Raw genomic sequence first — 18,056 nt, 5'->3', positions numbered from 1 at the left:
CTTTCTTGGAGGCCTATAAGCAAATCAACTGACATAAAGTGACTATTGCTCCTATTGTGCAAGAGGCCTCCAAGGCTAACATCATCCTTCACTAGCACCATAATGTCATCTACATACAGAGGGTTGTGTTATCTGCGCACTTGAGCCAAACTCTATTTGGATACATGGAGAACCTAAGGCCCCTTAGCACAAAGAGCCAAGGAACACTACTTGCTAATCGCTCCAGGTGGAAGTACTCTCTGTTACTTATGATCGCTCTATCTACCATGGTAACCTCCAAATAGTCCCACTCAGCAGTGGTGTAGGGTTTCACAAAGCCCAAAGTCCTGACAAGTGTGTTCGTCCCACTCCATTGTCTCAAAGAAGATGGAGAATTTGTCTTAGATAAAGTTATCGCCTATTTGAGTATAGTGGATAATCTCTACTAAAAAGGGGTGTAATCTAGTACTAATCATCTGTAGTAGGGCCTTGTAGGCCACAAACAAAAGACAGACAGAGTTACCGCCAGCATAGGTGTTGCCAATCTCCTCTTCACAATGAAACAAACTAAGCCAGTTGAGAGGCTAGCTCCTAAGCAGAAAACACACCTTGCCCCAGAAGGTGGAAAGGTCATTCTTTCCTAGGAAGCAATTCCTACTCAGTGATGAGTGACAAAACAAAGTAACTGATCTCCCTATGATGACGACTCCAGATACATTCCCAAACCTCCCTACAAAAAGAGACCCACGTCAAGATTTGGTCCCACTAGATTTTTCCTGTAAAAACCTCTAGCTAACCCTATTACCTCATTGGGGCATGTCTGCACTCCCTTGCTGGACTCAACTGCTGCGAAACAAGATTCCCTGTAGTATTGGGCCAAACCACACCAAAACAGTCTCTGCACATGCTTTTGCAACTGTGCTGAGAAAGTTAAAACTTTAAAGAACCACCCATACACAACATACTGGCAAAGGATGCTAAAGGATGTGATCACCTGGGGTTCCTATATATAACATCTTATTACATGGCTGCCAGATCTCTCTGCAGTGCTCTCTCCTCCCAACACATTGCCCGTCTTGCAAGGGCAGCCACAGCTTACAAGCTCATGTTGTCCTTCCTGACACGTAACTGGTCAAGCAAGCCAGTTGACTCGAATGTAAACATTTCACTTCAAATTGCTAAGATCCTTTTACTCTACTAGAAATCAAATTCCAATCAACTACTTTACCAAATTCTCACGTACCATTTAAACCCAGTCTGAGAGTTTCATCGAGTTTCAACACAAAGGCATAAGCTAGCTGAAATTCTCCTAATCCACTTTATGGCTCCAATTTTAAAGGAGGGTTGAAAGCTGAAACTTTCATTGATAGCACATGATGCCTTCTCCAGACTTTCATTGATTGAAAAAAAACAAATCAGGATTTTTTCAAAACATACAATAATTCATGTATGTATTGTAACCAGTTCAATAACAAGGAGAGCTAGCTAGTCAGGGCTACAATTTGGAGTCTAATTTGATTAGTGAGGCTTGACTTCTTATTACAAATATCTTATCGTATATCCTTTGTATCAGAGGCAGGGAATTGCATCCCAAAAACCATTGTAAGGTTGCAGCTTTGTTGATTCCTGGGAGGGCATCCAACCTGCATATCCCAACTGCAGAGTATCTCAGAACTTTTCAGCAAGCCCTCCATAAATAACATCACCTGGCCATATTTGCATTCAATGCAGGGCTTACAATCATTTTCAAGAATTCAAAGCACATAAGGAGAGCTAGCTAGTCAGGGCTACAACTTGGAGTTTAGTTTGATTGGTAAGGATTGACTTCTCGTTACAAAACCATTATCGTATATCCTTTGTCTCAGAAGCAGGAAGCTGCATCCCAACAACCATTGTAAGGTTGCAGCTTTGTTGATTCCTGGGAGGGCATCCAACCTATATATCCCAACTGCAGAGTATCCCAAAACTTTTAAGCAAGCCCTTTATATATAATATCACCTCGCTATATTTGCATTCATTGCAGGGCTTACAATCATTTTCAAGAATTCAAAGCACACAAGCATCATCACTTCTGCAAACTATCTCCAATGTGTACTTGGTGACAATGTCTCAAAGCAATTACCATTCTCTTTTGCTCAATTGTAAAACCACCTCATGTGATCATGTGAGACTACAGGAGAATATCATACAGCATTGCAACCTTGTCACTCATCAAATACCAAGCTAAGCATGTGGAAGTAACCCTTCAGCAGTCAGCTGGTAGCTTCATTTGAGCATTGCTTAATCACCTGGCTAGCTCCAAGCCCAGTAGATGATTAGGAACGTAATCTGAGTGTGTATAAGCTGCCATATATACATACTTGCACAGATGTGAGCATCTATCCGTGTCCAGCAGCCTGATGACGCACAACTTGGTGTGGAACATTTTATCTTAAATGCAGGAAGACAACTTCAGAGCAATGTACTGTTATGAGCAAGCTGCAATTCCATCTTCTATTGGAGTTGCTATAACGTTCTCCTGACCCAGTTATGTCTCGTTGATTCAAGGTCTTGACACCATTTGTATGCTGACAAACGCCATCCTGATGTTTTCTATGACATTGGCAGGTGATAGTGTAGAATCACTGTCACTGAGCTAGGATGGTCATTTATCATCAGACATTTCCAATGTCAATTTTATATTCATAGCAGCAAGCTCAGCTGTTAAGTACCTGAAAGCAAAAGGCATAGCCACCTTCTCGATTGCTTTACCTGTTTTACAAAAGCCACATGTTACCTTTTTGCTGCGTCTTCCCACCAGTGGAACATTTACCTGTCCAGGCTTTGTTTGAGGCACAGTCACTGGTGAGATTAAACTGCCACAAAGAGAGCAAACATTTGCAATGTGATAATCAGAGCATGTATGCATCCTGTCATGCAGTAGATATGCTGCTCCATGCGCAAGAAGAGAGTCACGCTCCATTTCCCCAAAACGAATGCCTCCTCCAGCAGAGCGACCCTTTACCGGCTGCTGGGTTACTGGATTTACAGCTCCCCTTGACCGAACCTGCACAACTATGATCATCAGTTAGAAGAAACAAATGATCAGAAAAGGGACTGATAGAATTTTCCCACCCTTATTTTGATAGGTTGTTTTATATAAAATTGATGAACACACAGGTTTTCTCACCCTCCATCTGCCTGCTCTTACAAAATCTAGCTACTGTTCTGCTGATGGAAGAATAATGAAGTCACTTTTAAGCTAGCAATTGATTTAATTAAGGAAGATGCAAAAAAGACTCCCCTGCAGGATTCTGAAAGTGATTTTAAACTGCAGGTTTTGAGCCCAAAACTTATCACTCATAGCACAAAAGTCATGGCGCTTGCAGAAAACAAACCTGAAACTTGTCTGACACCATATGTCGTAAACGCTGATAGTAAACAATTCCAATGTATATTTCACATACCAACTCCGTACCAAAAACCCCACTATACATAACCTCTGTTCCATGATAGTTGAAACCATGAGACCGTAATATTTTCCCATAATCATTAGCTATTGTTCCATTCTGTGTCTTCAGAATTGCGCCATCTCCACTGATTGCAGAGTCAAAACCTTGAAATGGTGTAGCATCAACAAACTTGCCTTCCAAAGCCCCACCCTGATTTTGAAAATGGTATTTAGTTTTCAACTGAGGGAAATCCATCCGAGGAGCATGCCACATGCTTCAATAAACCACAGCAGATATTCTAAGAAGTTGCATGTTTTAAAAAGCAGAAAGCATTACCTTTGCTGCCAGTGACTCTAAAAGCATCCCAATAGTCATCCGAGATGGAAAAGCATGAGGATTGATAATTATATCAGGCCGCATGCCAGTAACATGTGAGAATGGCATGTCAATATCAGGCCATAACTGAGAGCAGATACCCTTCTGCCCATGCCGACTACTAAACTTGTCACCTATAACTGGGTTTCTTTCCTGCCGTAATCTTATTGTGACCTGGAATTAGAGACACATCCAAACAAGGATTCAGCACACAGAATACTTCTCTATTCTTCCTCCTCAAGCCTCTTGCAAGGTAACTGGTGGAAGCTTCCATTATGTAACATTTTGAAGGAGAACCACAGAAAATATTTAAGGAAGCTAATTATTGAGAATTTGAGTTAAGGATATACAAAAGACCCATCACACATTAATCTTTAACAGCGTAGAACACCAAGAATGTAATCACCTTCTGCAAAGGCTCCTTTTGACCCGTTCCAATAGCAGCTACATAATCAACGACAGCGGTCTCTGACACCTTGATCTTGAAAAGTTTTGCACGTCCAGTCATAGTGTTGACAACACTACAATAAGGATCATCACCTTTCAGCCTCTGCAGTGCCATCAGGAGTCATGTTATTGTACAACTTACACCATCAAATTGCTCAACCAGAAAGTTAGTAGTGCCTCAATTTCCAAGCACTACAAAACAATTGACACACTTCGTTCTTGACTTTAAACAGGAGAGCTACTAGTGCCTCTATTTCCAAGCACTACAAAAAAACTAGCACACTTCATATTCAACTTAACATCATCTAGTTAGAAACAACCTGGCCGATGTAGGGAAGCCCATCAACGTCTAAATACTTTGCATCCAACTGCCACTTCCCTGCACTTGTGCTTCCCCTTGAGAACCTATTGACATACCCATCTTTTTTCTGCTGTGTTTTGGTCAAATCAATTGTCTCAGTCTGGAAATGGAAGCAATATTAGGACCTTTCTTACTGGCCATACTCCACAAGTGGAAGCTCAACTAGGACACATTAAAAAGATAAGACATGAGAACAAATATCTAAAATATCAGTAATCAAACACAACCTACCGCAGGGATTCTATTGAAAGATATCTGCCATTCAGCATGAAACCATGGGGATCCTTTAGGAAGCATGAACCAAACATTCATAAGAAACCTAATTTAACTAAACGTTTATGCCTGAAGAATGGACCCATTAAAGATCTTCATGTCGGTTCTTGAATACTTAAGAACAACTCTATAATGAACAAATGAAAATACGTAGCTTACCTATCAGGGATACACTCTGGTTTTCAGATGATTGTCAATGCTCCCTAATGTTCTATGTTAATCATGCCTACCCATGCAGTATGATTAATGAAAGAGACACCTGATACACAACTGATGAAACCAACTCGCTAATTCTTTAATCGATAATGTCCAATCTTTTTAATGGCAATCTTTGGCTTCTTGTTTGTTACAGTAATGCCTGAAACTTTCCTTCTCATTCAGAGCCAATCCATACGAGAAGCACAATATGGGTTTTGAAATTGTATTTGGAATATTTGGTCCAAAATAGCAGTGGCAATATCCATTCTGCAGAACCTAAAAGACTCATTTCCATTCAATTGTGCCCTTGCAATTTCCTTTGTACAAATAAAACTAATAAATCCCGTTGTTGGATGAATATTAGAAAACCCACATTTATAGAATGTAAGCTACATGGGCTTGTGTGTGAGCTTCTTGCTCTAACTTGTGCTACATCCTGGCCGTGGTCAGTGCCCACACAGCAACAGTCACAAGATATTAGTGGACCTGGAGCGTCCTCTAGCAGTGGTTCACATTCTTCGCCATGGACAGGCGCCTGCCTGTAAAACACTATCTAAAGCTTCAACCAAGTTGCACATATTCTAGTACACAAGATTCTTATCCAACTTAAAATAAGCCTGTTTACATAGAAGACACATTCAAAGCAAAGCCTTAGACAATAGGAGAAGAATTAAGGCCAGAAAACACAGTGGACTTCAGCAAACATGCAACCATGCACACTTCAAATAGATCCACAAACCTGAAGAAACCAAAGTCAAACAACAAATTATTCACAATCTTCTATCCACTTACTTTGTATATTTGTCCATGGCATAAACCACGCTCCATTGAGGACTTGTTTATTACCATAGCGTCTTCCATGTCATATCTAGTAAAGCAGAGAGGCAAGGTCAATGTTCAAATTATGCTACATGAGTCCTTTTCACAATGACAGACCTGATTAATGTTGAAATATACAGAAATTTACCCTGTATATGACAGCACAGCAACAATAGCATTTGTTCCTGTTGGAAACTCATCCATATGATAATTCACATATCGCCTTGTACGAGCCAAAGGAGTTTGCGGAGTCTAAACAACACCAAATAGCATTAAATGTGCAAGCCTAAAAGTCTAGGGGTCAAAACAATGGCCTGGAAAAATTTTGATTTTAACACCTACTAACACAAACTAGCAATTCAAATCCTTACCTGCAAGCGATATAGTTTATTATCTGTTCGAAACTGAATTGTCTGTGAAGGAAATCCCATAGTCTGTTTTGCCATCTGCATTTCCCAGCCTTTCAGTTCTGACTGAACCATCAACAGACAAGTACTACACAGAGAAAGTATTTACCTGACATTGATACATATTGCGTGGGCTTTGATTGTGATCTGACCAAGGCGTTAGACCAGCAACTACACTTAGCATTGACATTGCAGACAACTCTGCATGAGTAGCAGGAACATCTGAACGACCTCCATTGATTCCATCTGGACAACTTATCTCCATGTAAACCTGCCAGAGCAAAATGACCTTACCTATGTAACATGTCTTAGCAAGAAACTTTTGCAAAGACAGCGAGGTATTAGCTAACACAAGATGCTCCAATTCAGTAAGATTTGATGAGCATTATGAACGTGTTTCAAGTTGGTTTATTCCAAATTAGATCAAATCACAATTTGTATGGTCTTGTTTTAGGTTTCTCTTCTTCCTCTATTTTCTTCATTTTAGGAGGGGGTGTTGCGGGTAGGGGAGACATGAAAAGGACAAAACCATATTGGTTCATTAAAATACATGTACTACACATGAAAGCACTTAAGAGCAGGAATGCATTCAAAAGAATCCTCTTGGCTCTTGCACATTTCTAGACCATATAGAAGCAGTTATAGAGCACTCCAATATACATCCATCACCCTCTCTCTCTCAAATGCCAAAGGATATTCTATCAATAGCACTCAGAAAAATCCCCAAAGTAAGATACGAAGTATAAAAAGTCCTATGAAGGACTCCTAAGTACATAAATGCAATGGTCAAGTGAATAAACAATCCAATGGGCTGCAATTGTTATAGCATAAGTGCATTTCACAGGTTTTACTGGTTGTATTTGGGCACTTGGGTGGGTGCTCAAGTGTGCAGTTGGACAGACATTTGTGGCTGGATCAGTTGGGTGAGTGCTCGAGTGTGCTATTGGGCAGCCTTTTGTGGCTGGCTCAGTTGTCTCGGGCCTTGTTCCTTGGCCTATTTCCTCTCCACTCTCTAGCATTCATTGACATCTGCATTTTGTGGAGAGGGGGAGATTAAAAGCACTTTGGTGTTACATAGCCCCCGTGGTTTGTCATCTCCTCATGCTTTGGTATATAGATTCCATGGCCCATTTCTCCAATCATTGAGTTCATGTGTTCTTGCCTTCATGTTCATCTCTTTCGATGTTCACCAGTTGTTTCTATTGCTTCCATGTGTTGAACAACCAAAGTCATTAAGTGCATTGGTCCCCATTTACAACCCCAAAAGGTTCTATTTGTCTTATTTGGCATTTATGGTGCACAATAAGACAAATGTCCAATTTTTCACACAGGATTGGGAATTGTCAGCACATATTCATTCATTCATTCATTCATTCATTTAGTCGTCATCTTCATCAATTGCTGATCACCTTCACCTCTCCATTGCCTAGTGGATGCTACCTTGCGGAAGTGGCATGTTTCCTGCCATCTGTCAAAGTGCAACGAATGCATAAGTGTGTGACAAGACTTAAAGAAGATGAGCATTGACAGAAGGGAGAGAGAAAGAGACAGTAGAATGCAGAAATCTGCAATAAATGAACGCTGAAATGAAGGAAGCAAATATGTACAATGGACGGTCGAGTGTATCTCCCTTGAGGATATCTCTCCACCTGCAAAACTCAAGTGGGAATGACTTGGGCAGGCCATCCAATGAATAAGCAATGAAAAATAGGGAAAAATGACTAGTTCAGCAAGCAAAAACCTGGCCTACTGCTGCACACAATAATAACAGCAATTCAAAAATGCTGTGCAAATATGCTGCATACCACAAGGCATCCTGCTTGGCCTACTCAGCCTATATGGCTTGCCCGACTGCCTAGAAGAACTAAGAATCAGCTGGTGACTGCATAAAACTGTCTGACCTCAGCCATGATGTGTAAATCTACCCAAGAACGATGATTTTACAACTGTCGCTGCCTATGCCTGACTGAATCTCTAACACCCCCTCTTAGATCTTGGGTGCGACATAAGGCTCACGGATCTAGAATGTTGTTGAAGAATGGCCAAAGGAAGAGCCTTTGTAAACAAATATGCCAAGTTATCTTCCCCGTCTTGCTATACACCACATCAATAGTCTCATCCAAGATCTTCTCCCAAAAGAAATGGTAATGTATCTCAATGTGCCTTGACCTAGCATCGAATACCAGTATTTGATGCCAAAGCAATGCAACTCCCATTGTCATAATGAAAACCCCCCTCAGCATCTGTCAAATCTCATGACCAACCAAGAACCAGACAAGGCCCATATCCATCATTTCGAATAGTGCCTCCTTTGTCTACTTGACCTTCTAGGCATGGTCACCTATCAAAATGAAATTGCCCAAATAAAGAACAAACAATGTGTGCCCTCCAATGATAGTAACCAAAAAACACATTTCGTCATGGAGAAGCACGAAACCTCAAAACATAAGAATTGTTTCATTTTTCTTTGCGAAACATAGTCATGAAATGAAAAAAAAAGTTTTACGAAATAAAAATATTTTTAAAAGGTTGTCTTTTATTGAAAGAACATGTGGCCTAATTTTCTTTTGTGATTCATAATTTTTCCACCATCCTTGTGTGCCCAATCACCTCCTCCATCTCTTCCTACTTTGTTTCATTTCATGAAACGAAGTCGTAAAACGAAAAAGCTTTTTAAAGAGTTTCTTTTATTAAAAACGTGCAATCTGTTTTTCTATTATAGCCTACATTTTTTCTGTCCTCCTCCTTACACACCCCACCATCTCCTCCTCCATCTCATCCTCCTCCATCTCCACCTCATCTCTTCCTCCTCTTTGTCCTGCACCTCTTTCACACTCCATTTTTCCCTCTACCTTGGGCTTTTATTTGAAGCAAAAATGCCTTCCCACAAGGTTATCACTCATGAACATCACTTTCTACTTTCACTTTACATTATGTATTACATGTATGTTGTAGCCTATACATATTGATTTGTGAGTCATGAATGGTAATTTCCCAATTAGTAGGTGAAATGGATGCTTTTGTTTTAGGCTTTTGACTTTTGACTCTAGGATCTAGGTGGAATAAGCATTTTTTAAAATGAATTCGTTTTCTTTCTCTAATAACACTATATTGGATCTATTCTTATTTCCCTAATATTACTAATATATAGTAATTCTAATTATTATAAATGATATTTTTCGAAACTTGAAACCTCGAGGTAGCTAACAAGACAAAACGCAAAATGAAACCTTGAAACATGAAATGGGACGAAACGTTTCTAGTGACTTTGCCTCCAACCAAGGCGTAGACGTACAACTAGGGATTAAAAGAAGAATGTTGATACCCTAACTTCCCTTGGAGAAACAAGTCTATGTTCTCATTTCAAACATGTGGAGCCTGTTTGAGGCCATAAAGAGCCTTCTTCAACTTGTAAGCTTTGTCACTGGATGAGGAGAAGATAAGAGCCTACTCAACATGAATTCCTTCCTTCAAATCACTATTAAGGAATGCATACATCAAATCAAGCTCATAAACCAGCCATCACCTATAGCTAGCTAAGGCAAGAATGGCCCTAATCGCAGCCATTCAAGTGGTAGGTGCAAAGGTATCATAGAAATCCACTCTTGACTGTTGCGTGAAACCTTGCCGAGCCTTGTACTTATCCAGAGTACCATCACTATGGTACATGGTCTTAAAGAACCACTTGACTCCAATCACCTTCCTATGAATGCACCATGGCACAAGATCCCAAGTGCAATTCCGCTCAATAGCCTCCAACTCCTACTCCATAGCATTTTTCCAATGATGTGACTATAAAGCCTCCTTCGCGAAGGTGGGCTTCTTATCCTGTATAACATCAAACAACAGTGGTTAGTACAAACAAGCTCAATGGAATGTGTCTAGTTCCTCTGAGATTGCCGCGAGCCATCCTACAACTAATACTACTTGGGAACTCCCTCAATCTCTGCATCATAGAGTGTATCACATAACCAATGAGCAAGAGGCCAATACTCCCCTCATCACTTTGCCTTTAATGAGGTCTCTAAAACATCCACCAATGCCGACAAAGGTGAATCTAGAGGCAAAGCAATCTCCTCCACTTATGGTGGAGCCTCAAGAGCCATAGGCTCGACTCAAAAGGTGAATCTAGTGGCAAAGCAATCTCCTCCACTTATGGTGGAGCCTCAAGAGCCATAGGCTCCAAAAACAGTGGCACCCAAATCTCCTAGTACATGATGCTCAACACCTCCCTTTATAGTTGGAAACTCCACGAACCAAAGATCTCAACTCATGTAGATCTCCCATAAAGCGGAAGCCGGCTCGAACTTCTCTCTATTTCTTCAAGATGTGAACATAGGCATCACACCCAAACACCCTAAAATAAGACACATCCGTCTTTCAACCAAAATAAACCTCCAAAGGCGTCATATCAACCACAACCAATGTAGGGGATCAATTAAGGATGTGGATAGTCATGGCCAATGCTTTGGCCCAAAGACACTAGGGTGTTTGCCAATGCTGCATCATATACCACACCATCTCGATCATAGTGTGATTCTTTCACATCAATATGCCATTCTCCTAAGGCGTGTGTGTTCATGTTGACAAAATCCTAGTGAATGCCACGATCTGCACGAAACCTAGCTAGCTTGTTTGAGACAAACTACCCTCTTTTGTCGAAACACAGGGTCTTGAGTTTCTTACCACACCTGTTCTCTTAAAAGATTAATCAATCCTTCAAGTGTGAGAATGCTTTAGACTTCAATTCCAAGAAGTACACCCATGTCATCTTGCTAAAATCATCAATAATGAGCATAAAGTATAAACTCCCCTTAAGGGACTTTGTTCTCGTCGATCCACATAGGTCAAGCTCCAAGGGCTCATTGGCCCTTACACGAACCTTGCTGGGAATTGCATCTTAATGTTGCTTGCCACGAATAAAAGACATACATAGCAAGCAGCTCACCCTAATCTCTAATAATCCACAAATAAGCTGACCACCAATTGCCTTTCAAAGATGCTCATAATTGAGGTGGGCGAACCGAGTATTATATAACTCAATTTGGGTCACCAATGAGAATTTACCCATGCATTGAACACATGTAAGTAATACCATCTGTAGAATGAGTCATGATGTGAAGCACCACTGTCCACAATCCACTCACGAGGTTCTAGAACCATCATTGTTGCATCAATAGTCATTGGTGTCAAATCCTCAATCACCTCCAACTACAGAAAGGTGGTCAATGAAGGAGCAATCGTCACTCATGAGTCCTCCATAGATTTCTCCTTCTTGGTATCCTTCTTATCCTTGTCAAGGCAATCCTTCTTCCAATGACCTGTCTTGCCACAAATGTGACAAGTGGACTTCTTGGCTTTGTCTTGCTGGATCTTCTTGTCCTTCTTCTTCTTATTATTATTGTTCTTCCTCTTCTATTAAGAAGACTATCCTATCAATGCTTCTGTCTTCTGAGCATTCTAATCTTTGCGTTGTTCCTCCTAATCCAAGACCATTGGAACCAACTCCTCCCACTTAAGGGTATCCATGCACCCTAAAGCAATCAAGGCAAATAAAATGCACCAAATCGAGGGAATAACTGAGAGAGAAGAGTTATTATCATGTCCTCTGAGATAATCGTATTCCCTGCATTCTAAAACTACATCTACATTTGTCAAAGCTTATTGGCATGCTTCCACATGGAAGCAGACTTGCATAGTTTCAACGTTCGCATCTATACCTCCAAAGATACCTGCTTCATCATGGTCATCCAATTGTACAACTGGTTCAATTCCAATCATATCTTCCAAGCAATGGTTAAATGCTCAACCCGGGCTACCATGGTCTATGGCCTTAGCCACGAGCTCTGCTAAATCATAGGACTCCAAGATAGCAAGCATTATTACTTGCCAAATGCAATAATTCTCCCTATTGAGTTTCTGATCTTGAGGAAGAGTGGGTAACATGGGAGCCTTACAATCCATAATAGCATGAAACTTCACATCGAGCTTGGAAGACATTGTCACCTCAATAACCTACACAAAAACAAGGGCAGCCCCCTTTGACTTTGAAAGAATACCCTACTAAGGCTTCCTCCGCTCGTCCGGAACCCGTTTCGGCTGTTCCAGACAATGAAAATGCAAATTCTGCATCAAAAGGCTGAAAACGCAGACTTTTCTCCTTCACGAGCAGTGAAAATCTATAAAAAAATCAACGACTTTGCTCCTTTCCCACACTTCTCCACACCTCTCAGCCTTGTGTCAATGGACAGTCCTCCCGCTCGCCCTCAAACACTGAAAACGCAGGCTTTTCTCACACTGAAATCTCCTCTTCAGGTCTGTCTGCAATCAATCAGCCATTCTATGCTACTCCGATACCATGTTAGAGTGCAGCGAATGCGGAAGAATATGACCAGATTGAAAGAGGGGGGAGGGGGGGCGAGAGAGAGAGAGAGAGAGAGAGAGATGCAGAATGTAAAAATCTGCAGTGAATGAATGCTGAAATGAAGGAAGAAAATATGTACAACGGGCTCGCAAGTGCATCTCCCCTGACAATCTCTCCCCACCTGCAAAACTCAAGCGGGAAGGACTAGGAAATAAGCAATCAAAGATAGGAAAAAAATGGACAGGTCAGCCAGCAGAAAAACCAGGTCGACTGCTGCATAAAATAATCACAGTAATAAAAAACAACTAAAAAATGCTGCACAAATATGCTGCATCCCACGTGGCATCCTGTTTTGCCGACTCAGCTTGTAGGGCCAGCCCAACTGCGCAGGACGCTAAGAATCAGCTAGCAACTGCATGAAAGTGTTCGATCTCAACCAAGAAATGGGTAAATCTTCCTGAAAGTTAACTGTACAACTATACACTGCGTGTGTCCATCCAAGGGATGACTGAATCTCTAACATCATGCAGAGCTGACCTGCTGCCACCCCGTTCAGCTGGCTGCTGCCCAGCCTGCCACCTTGTTTGGATATGCTGCCCAACCTGCATTTTCAATCTACAGACTGATGCAACCTGTTTGCTGCCTACTGCCCTGCATTTTTTGCGGTTCAAGTAGTCACCCAGCTGTGTCTCATCACCACCATCATCAGCTATTCTGCATCTTGCTGCCAAACCATCTTTACCGTCAGGCCACCACTTCTTCATGCTAGCAACCTGATCTACAGGATGAGCAAACCTTCCTTTTGCTGTCTCAATAGATGCCCAGCTCCACATGTGGCTCCTTCGCAGTTCTCTACCTCAGCTGGCCTTGCCTATAAAGCAAACCATGATAACTCAAATCCTGCCAACATTGCTTCCCCTGCTGAAAACAAATCCTGCCAAAATTGCTTCCTCTGCTAAAAACAAAGTTCTAGAGCTCCAAATTGCCTGAGAGAAACGTTCTGCACACTTTGATTTTGCATACTCTGTGCATAACAGCGTTTTGCTAAAGCAAGGCCATAATGCTGCCAAACTCCAAAATGAACTTGCATTTCTTTGATGCAGAGACTGACTGCTTCTCTAGAGTATAATCTTTTGTGTTTGAAAATGTGAAGTTTTTCAGTATGTAAAAAGTAGCTTATCTGTGAATAAGCTATAAAATTGATATGTCATGACTCCATTAATGCTTGACAGCATTGCAGAAATGCAATAATTATTTGGGTCACAAAGCAATGGTACAATTAGAATTGATCTGTACAAGTTATGTACTTGTGATAGTTACACAATTTTCAAACATCTGTGAGCTGATCACATAGGCAACTGGATGCAAACAGGTACTAAATATTTAATGTTAATAGTATTGCACATGACTCATGAGTACTAAAAACACACAAAAGGCACCATCAAGCATAGAGAGGCCTTGCAGATAAACAAAGAAGATTTGGAACAACAGAAAGTGGGCCTCTGTGCACAGATTGAGACAAAGAACTGCAGAGTGAGAAGAAGACGAAGACACTTAAAATTCTTGGAAATGTTGAGAAGGAAAAAATATAATGTTGCGAGTAAACAAATGTAAGTAAATAAGTCTATGGGAGTATAATAAACAGGTCCAGGATAAAATTAATAGACCATTCAATAATTTAGGCCAGGAATGCAATAAACATACCAAAAAGAGCTTCTAATGCAAGGAAACAGCAGTCACAGAAGAGTTTATAGATATTGAACAATTGGTCTATTAAAGTTCATTGCAAATGTCTGAATTCTATATGCAAAAGCATTCTGGATTCAGCGTGTAAAAGGAAAGAAATGTAACAAGGGTTAGGATAAGCATGAGCATTCTGGCAATTCCTGCCAGTATCTGAAAAGCATGAAATACCAACTGTGTCCACAGTCGCATCCATGTTCTCTGTTAAGACATTCCTGATGTTAATTAAAGTATGCACCAGGCACTAACCCACGAAGTTTCCAGTCATGTTCAGTATGGCACTTCCTTATTAGATGCCAGCAGCCTTGCAATCTCCACAGGTCCATAACAGTGTTGCAGTGGCTATGCCTCTTCCCTATGCACTTAATCAACTCCATGTTTCGTTAATCATCTGTAACAAACTTCAATTTGAATGACACATTCAAAGCTGCTGACATCTAGATTTTCATTCAAGCAGTTGGAACTCTTGTACTCACAAACAAAACTATGCAGAAGGATGGTCAGGTCAACCTCAAGACTCAAGTACATCTAGAAACAGTAAAACAAAACAGAGTGTCATCATGGTGATGTTATTTGAAAAATAGACATTACTTGTCAAGTCTTGTCACTTACACAAGTGCAAAATATGACATTTAAGGGGAAACACCTTAATGCATTGTGACTATGCATATTTTATGGAATATACATGTACAGGGTTCAAGGATACATAACTTATAGCATATATAAGGGGCATGTCTGACCAACAGCAAAGGCCATTTGAACTGTGGCCTCTAGCTAATCAATGCACGACTTCAAATGGGGAATAAACCAAAAAGGGAACTTTGAAAAGATGAATGTATCTTTTACTACAGGTCCAACTGTAAATATTGTGGATCCAACAAACCCTTTGGGGATAAACTGGATACAAGTAACTTTGCAATAGGTGTCGCCTTGTTGCAAGCAGGTTGAACAATAGCTTTGGAAAGCAAGAAACTTAACCATAGACAACAGAATTATTTTATTTATTAAAGGGATTTGTACTCAATAGTACATGCTTCAAAAAAATTGCAGCACTACTTGCATGGTGCCACAAGGTATGAGTGTGTTTGATTAGGAAGGTAGTAAGTGGCTTACCAATCAAATTGATCTGAAGACAGAAAAGGCAAGACAGGCGAAACTCCTTCAAGATGGTCCATAATGCCATATAAGCAAATTCCCTTAGCAGGATCACCATGGTAAATGACTTGCGTTTTACTCAATTCACAACCATTAATCTTCTTGAATTCATTACAGAGGAATGTCAAGGGATCCAAACACAAGGCCCTCCACACAAGGCCATATGGGAGACTATCAAAAGAGGGGATCCAAACAGAAGGCCCTCCACACAAGAAATGTCAAGGGATGTTCAAGAAGGATTCAATCTTCCAATAGACAAAGGCCATTTACTCTACAAAAGGTAGAGTATGTGCTCTGAAACATTAAGCACTTCTGTGCTGAATACTCTTGAGTGTTATGATAGTCCTAGTGTGGGATGCCAAGGGCTTAACAAGACTTATAGCCTTGTTGAACTTTCATCAGCCTGAAAAAGATAAGGACATCCTAGTTCAAGAATCATTTGTAATAGTGCCAAGTAAATAAAGCTGAAAGATTAATAGTTGCCTTTGGAGAGTTTTGCTGAGGGGGACTGCCCACTAACCTCTAGTGTTTGAGGAAGAAAAGCAAATGTACCTAAGCGTGCCTGAGCAATCTGAAACCATGAAAATGAGACAATGTCCAAACCGTGCCTGAACAATCTGAAACCATGAAAATGAGACAATGTCCGAAGCTGTCTCCTAAGTATTGTGATCCATTTACGATATGTAAGAAGATAGGTGGAATGGCTTAAAGCTCCAACTTTTTGCCACAAGTGAGATGCATCTAACTTTCCATGTAAGCAAGCTAAGGAAGAAGATGGGCGTGCCAATAATCTTACTTCAGGGGATGACATAATGGAGCTCCTTGATAAGCAATCCCTTCCATGTGCATGATCAGATTCTTAAATATACACAGAGCAGGTTTAGAGGTGCATGACTAATAGCTCACATAAGGGACGTATGTTAAGGCCTTTAGGCCATTTAAAGTACAGGACCAATTAAAACATATGCACAAGTGCTAGATCCAAGTGGCTAAAGTGGCAGGCAAGCACATACTTGCTAGGATGAAGGTCGTTGATTACTATCATGGGGTCATGCTATGGCTGGCAAGTGACATACAGCTCTCACACTTTTTTTCTCTCTCTTCTCTCCTCTGTTCAACTGCTGAAACCCTAAATTAGGGATCAGTCCAGCAACCTCTAGATCATAATACGAATTTGCATACCTGCTCAAATGGTCCAATCATTTCAATACTGGAATCATCTCGATCAGCAAGTAATTGCTTAACAGGCCGAATCATTCTTGCAGGAGTTGTGAAAAGAAATAAGCCTGGATATGCACCTGCAAAAGTGCATGGAACATGCGCGATTTCCAAATCTGAAGGAACCTGAAGTTGTAACTTAATATGTGAGAAATTTGCACAACAGATGAAATGGATACATACAAAAAGATGGACGGACAGACAACCTCATTGTCAGTACTTACAATAGCACTTACTTCTGAACTTTTTGAGGACTTCATATGCCGAAGATGTGCGACGAGAGAAGCTGTCCTATCAGAATTTATATAGCCAATCACACGCCCATCCAAAAGCACAGTCAAGTAGTCTGGAGGACCCACTCTGATTAAAGCAGGTGGGGTCACAACCATACCCAAGCTTGCAAGGACAGCAGTAATATCCTTCCTTATACGAAGAAAGTCCTTTAATCCACCATTTGAGTCCATGTCGGATGTAACCTCTGCCAACCAAAGAGACTAGAGCATATAAAACTCTCCACCACCCACTCCCCAAGAAATACACAAAGACACCATGAATCTATATTCAGAATAGAATTGATCAACATTAAAAATGATTGAAAAACCTGAAATTTGTGGAAGCTACATAAAATATTCGACGAAGCACACCATATCAAAGGCTGTGCTCCAACAAATGAGTAAACCTTTATTTGGAGACCCAACAGGAACTTAAGTTTGCATCTTATTCAGCAATGAACTTTGAAGTTGTTTCTACTTCCAGCAGAACGCTCACACGAAAAAATGTAAAAGTGCAGTCTAAAGATGATGCATCCCGATCACAATGTAACTCTAAGAAATTTGTGCAGAACAGCAATTTTATGCTATTTCTAGCTATAAAGAGGATCAAAACACAAACTCAAAAGGAACTTGTTATGATTGAATCCTCTGGCCCTAGATCAGTCAATAAAATCATCACAAAAAGGCTGCCTAGATGACACAATGATCAAATCAATTCTCATTTGTCATCGTCAGGCACATAACAGCCATTGCAATCAGCACAAGAGGACTTCCCAAGACATGCAGTTTTCAGTTGATTTGTGTCAGTGTCTGTAGGCAAGTTTCTATCAGCTTCACTTTTCATTAAAAAAAGGCTAAACCCTGTCTCCATTCCTCAACATGTGGCCAAACTGCACCATTTTCATCATGGACATGCTCTAAAAGCTTCCTTTCATCAAGGCAAAGCTTATCCAAGCTTCATTCTTGAAGTTGTTCTAAAGATAGTGCAGTTTCATGTTTTGACACTTGAAGCTT

The 18,056-nt window shown here is 40.7% G+C and overlaps 1 protein-coding gene across 2 annotated transcripts in view; it reads right to left on the bottom strand.

The window, feature by feature from the left end:
* Nucleotides 1-1,337: 1,337 nt before the first annotated feature.
* NRPA2 (nuclear RNA polymerase A2) overlaps nucleotides 1,338-18,056 on the bottom strand; it is an 87,475-nt gene continuing 70,756 nt past the window's right edge. The window contains exons 17-27 of one of the 2 annotated variants that reach the window (XM_087687910.1): nucleotides 16,995-17,248; nucleotides 16,735-16,896; nucleotides 6,400-6,561; nucleotides 6,255-6,329; nucleotides 6,032-6,135; nucleotides 5,857-5,932; nucleotides 4,553-4,693; nucleotides 4,192-4,335; nucleotides 3,747-3,959; nucleotides 3,357-3,620; nucleotides 1,338-3,025 (exon numbers count right to left, since the gene is read on the bottom strand). In XM_087687910.1, the coding sequence (XP_087544036.1) occupies nucleotides 2,624-3,025; nucleotides 3,357-3,620; nucleotides 3,747-3,959; nucleotides 4,192-4,335; nucleotides 4,553-4,693; nucleotides 5,857-5,932; nucleotides 6,032-6,135; nucleotides 6,255-6,329; nucleotides 6,400-6,561; nucleotides 16,735-16,896; nucleotides 16,995-17,248 (1,997 nt within the window). In that variant the 3' untranslated portion in view covers nucleotides 1,338-2,623. The remainder of the gene's footprint in view (nucleotides 3,026-3,356; nucleotides 3,621-3,746; nucleotides 3,960-4,191; nucleotides 4,336-4,552; nucleotides 4,694-5,856; nucleotides 5,933-6,031; nucleotides 6,136-6,254; nucleotides 6,330-6,399; nucleotides 6,562-16,734; nucleotides 16,897-16,994; nucleotides 17,249-18,056) is intronic. The other variant, XM_087687911.1, reaches the window with a different exon arrangement.

Source organism: Lygodium microphyllum, chromosome 11, assembly GCF_053477565.2.
Source record: "Lygodium microphyllum isolate KBCC chromosome 11, Lygodium_microphyllum_v1.1.10, whole genome shotgun sequence".
Classification (NCBI taxonomy): Eukaryota; Viridiplantae; Streptophyta; class Polypodiopsida; order Schizaeales; family Lygodiaceae; genus Lygodium; species Lygodium microphyllum.
This window is presented reverse-complemented; position numbering and strand designations above follow the sequence as displayed.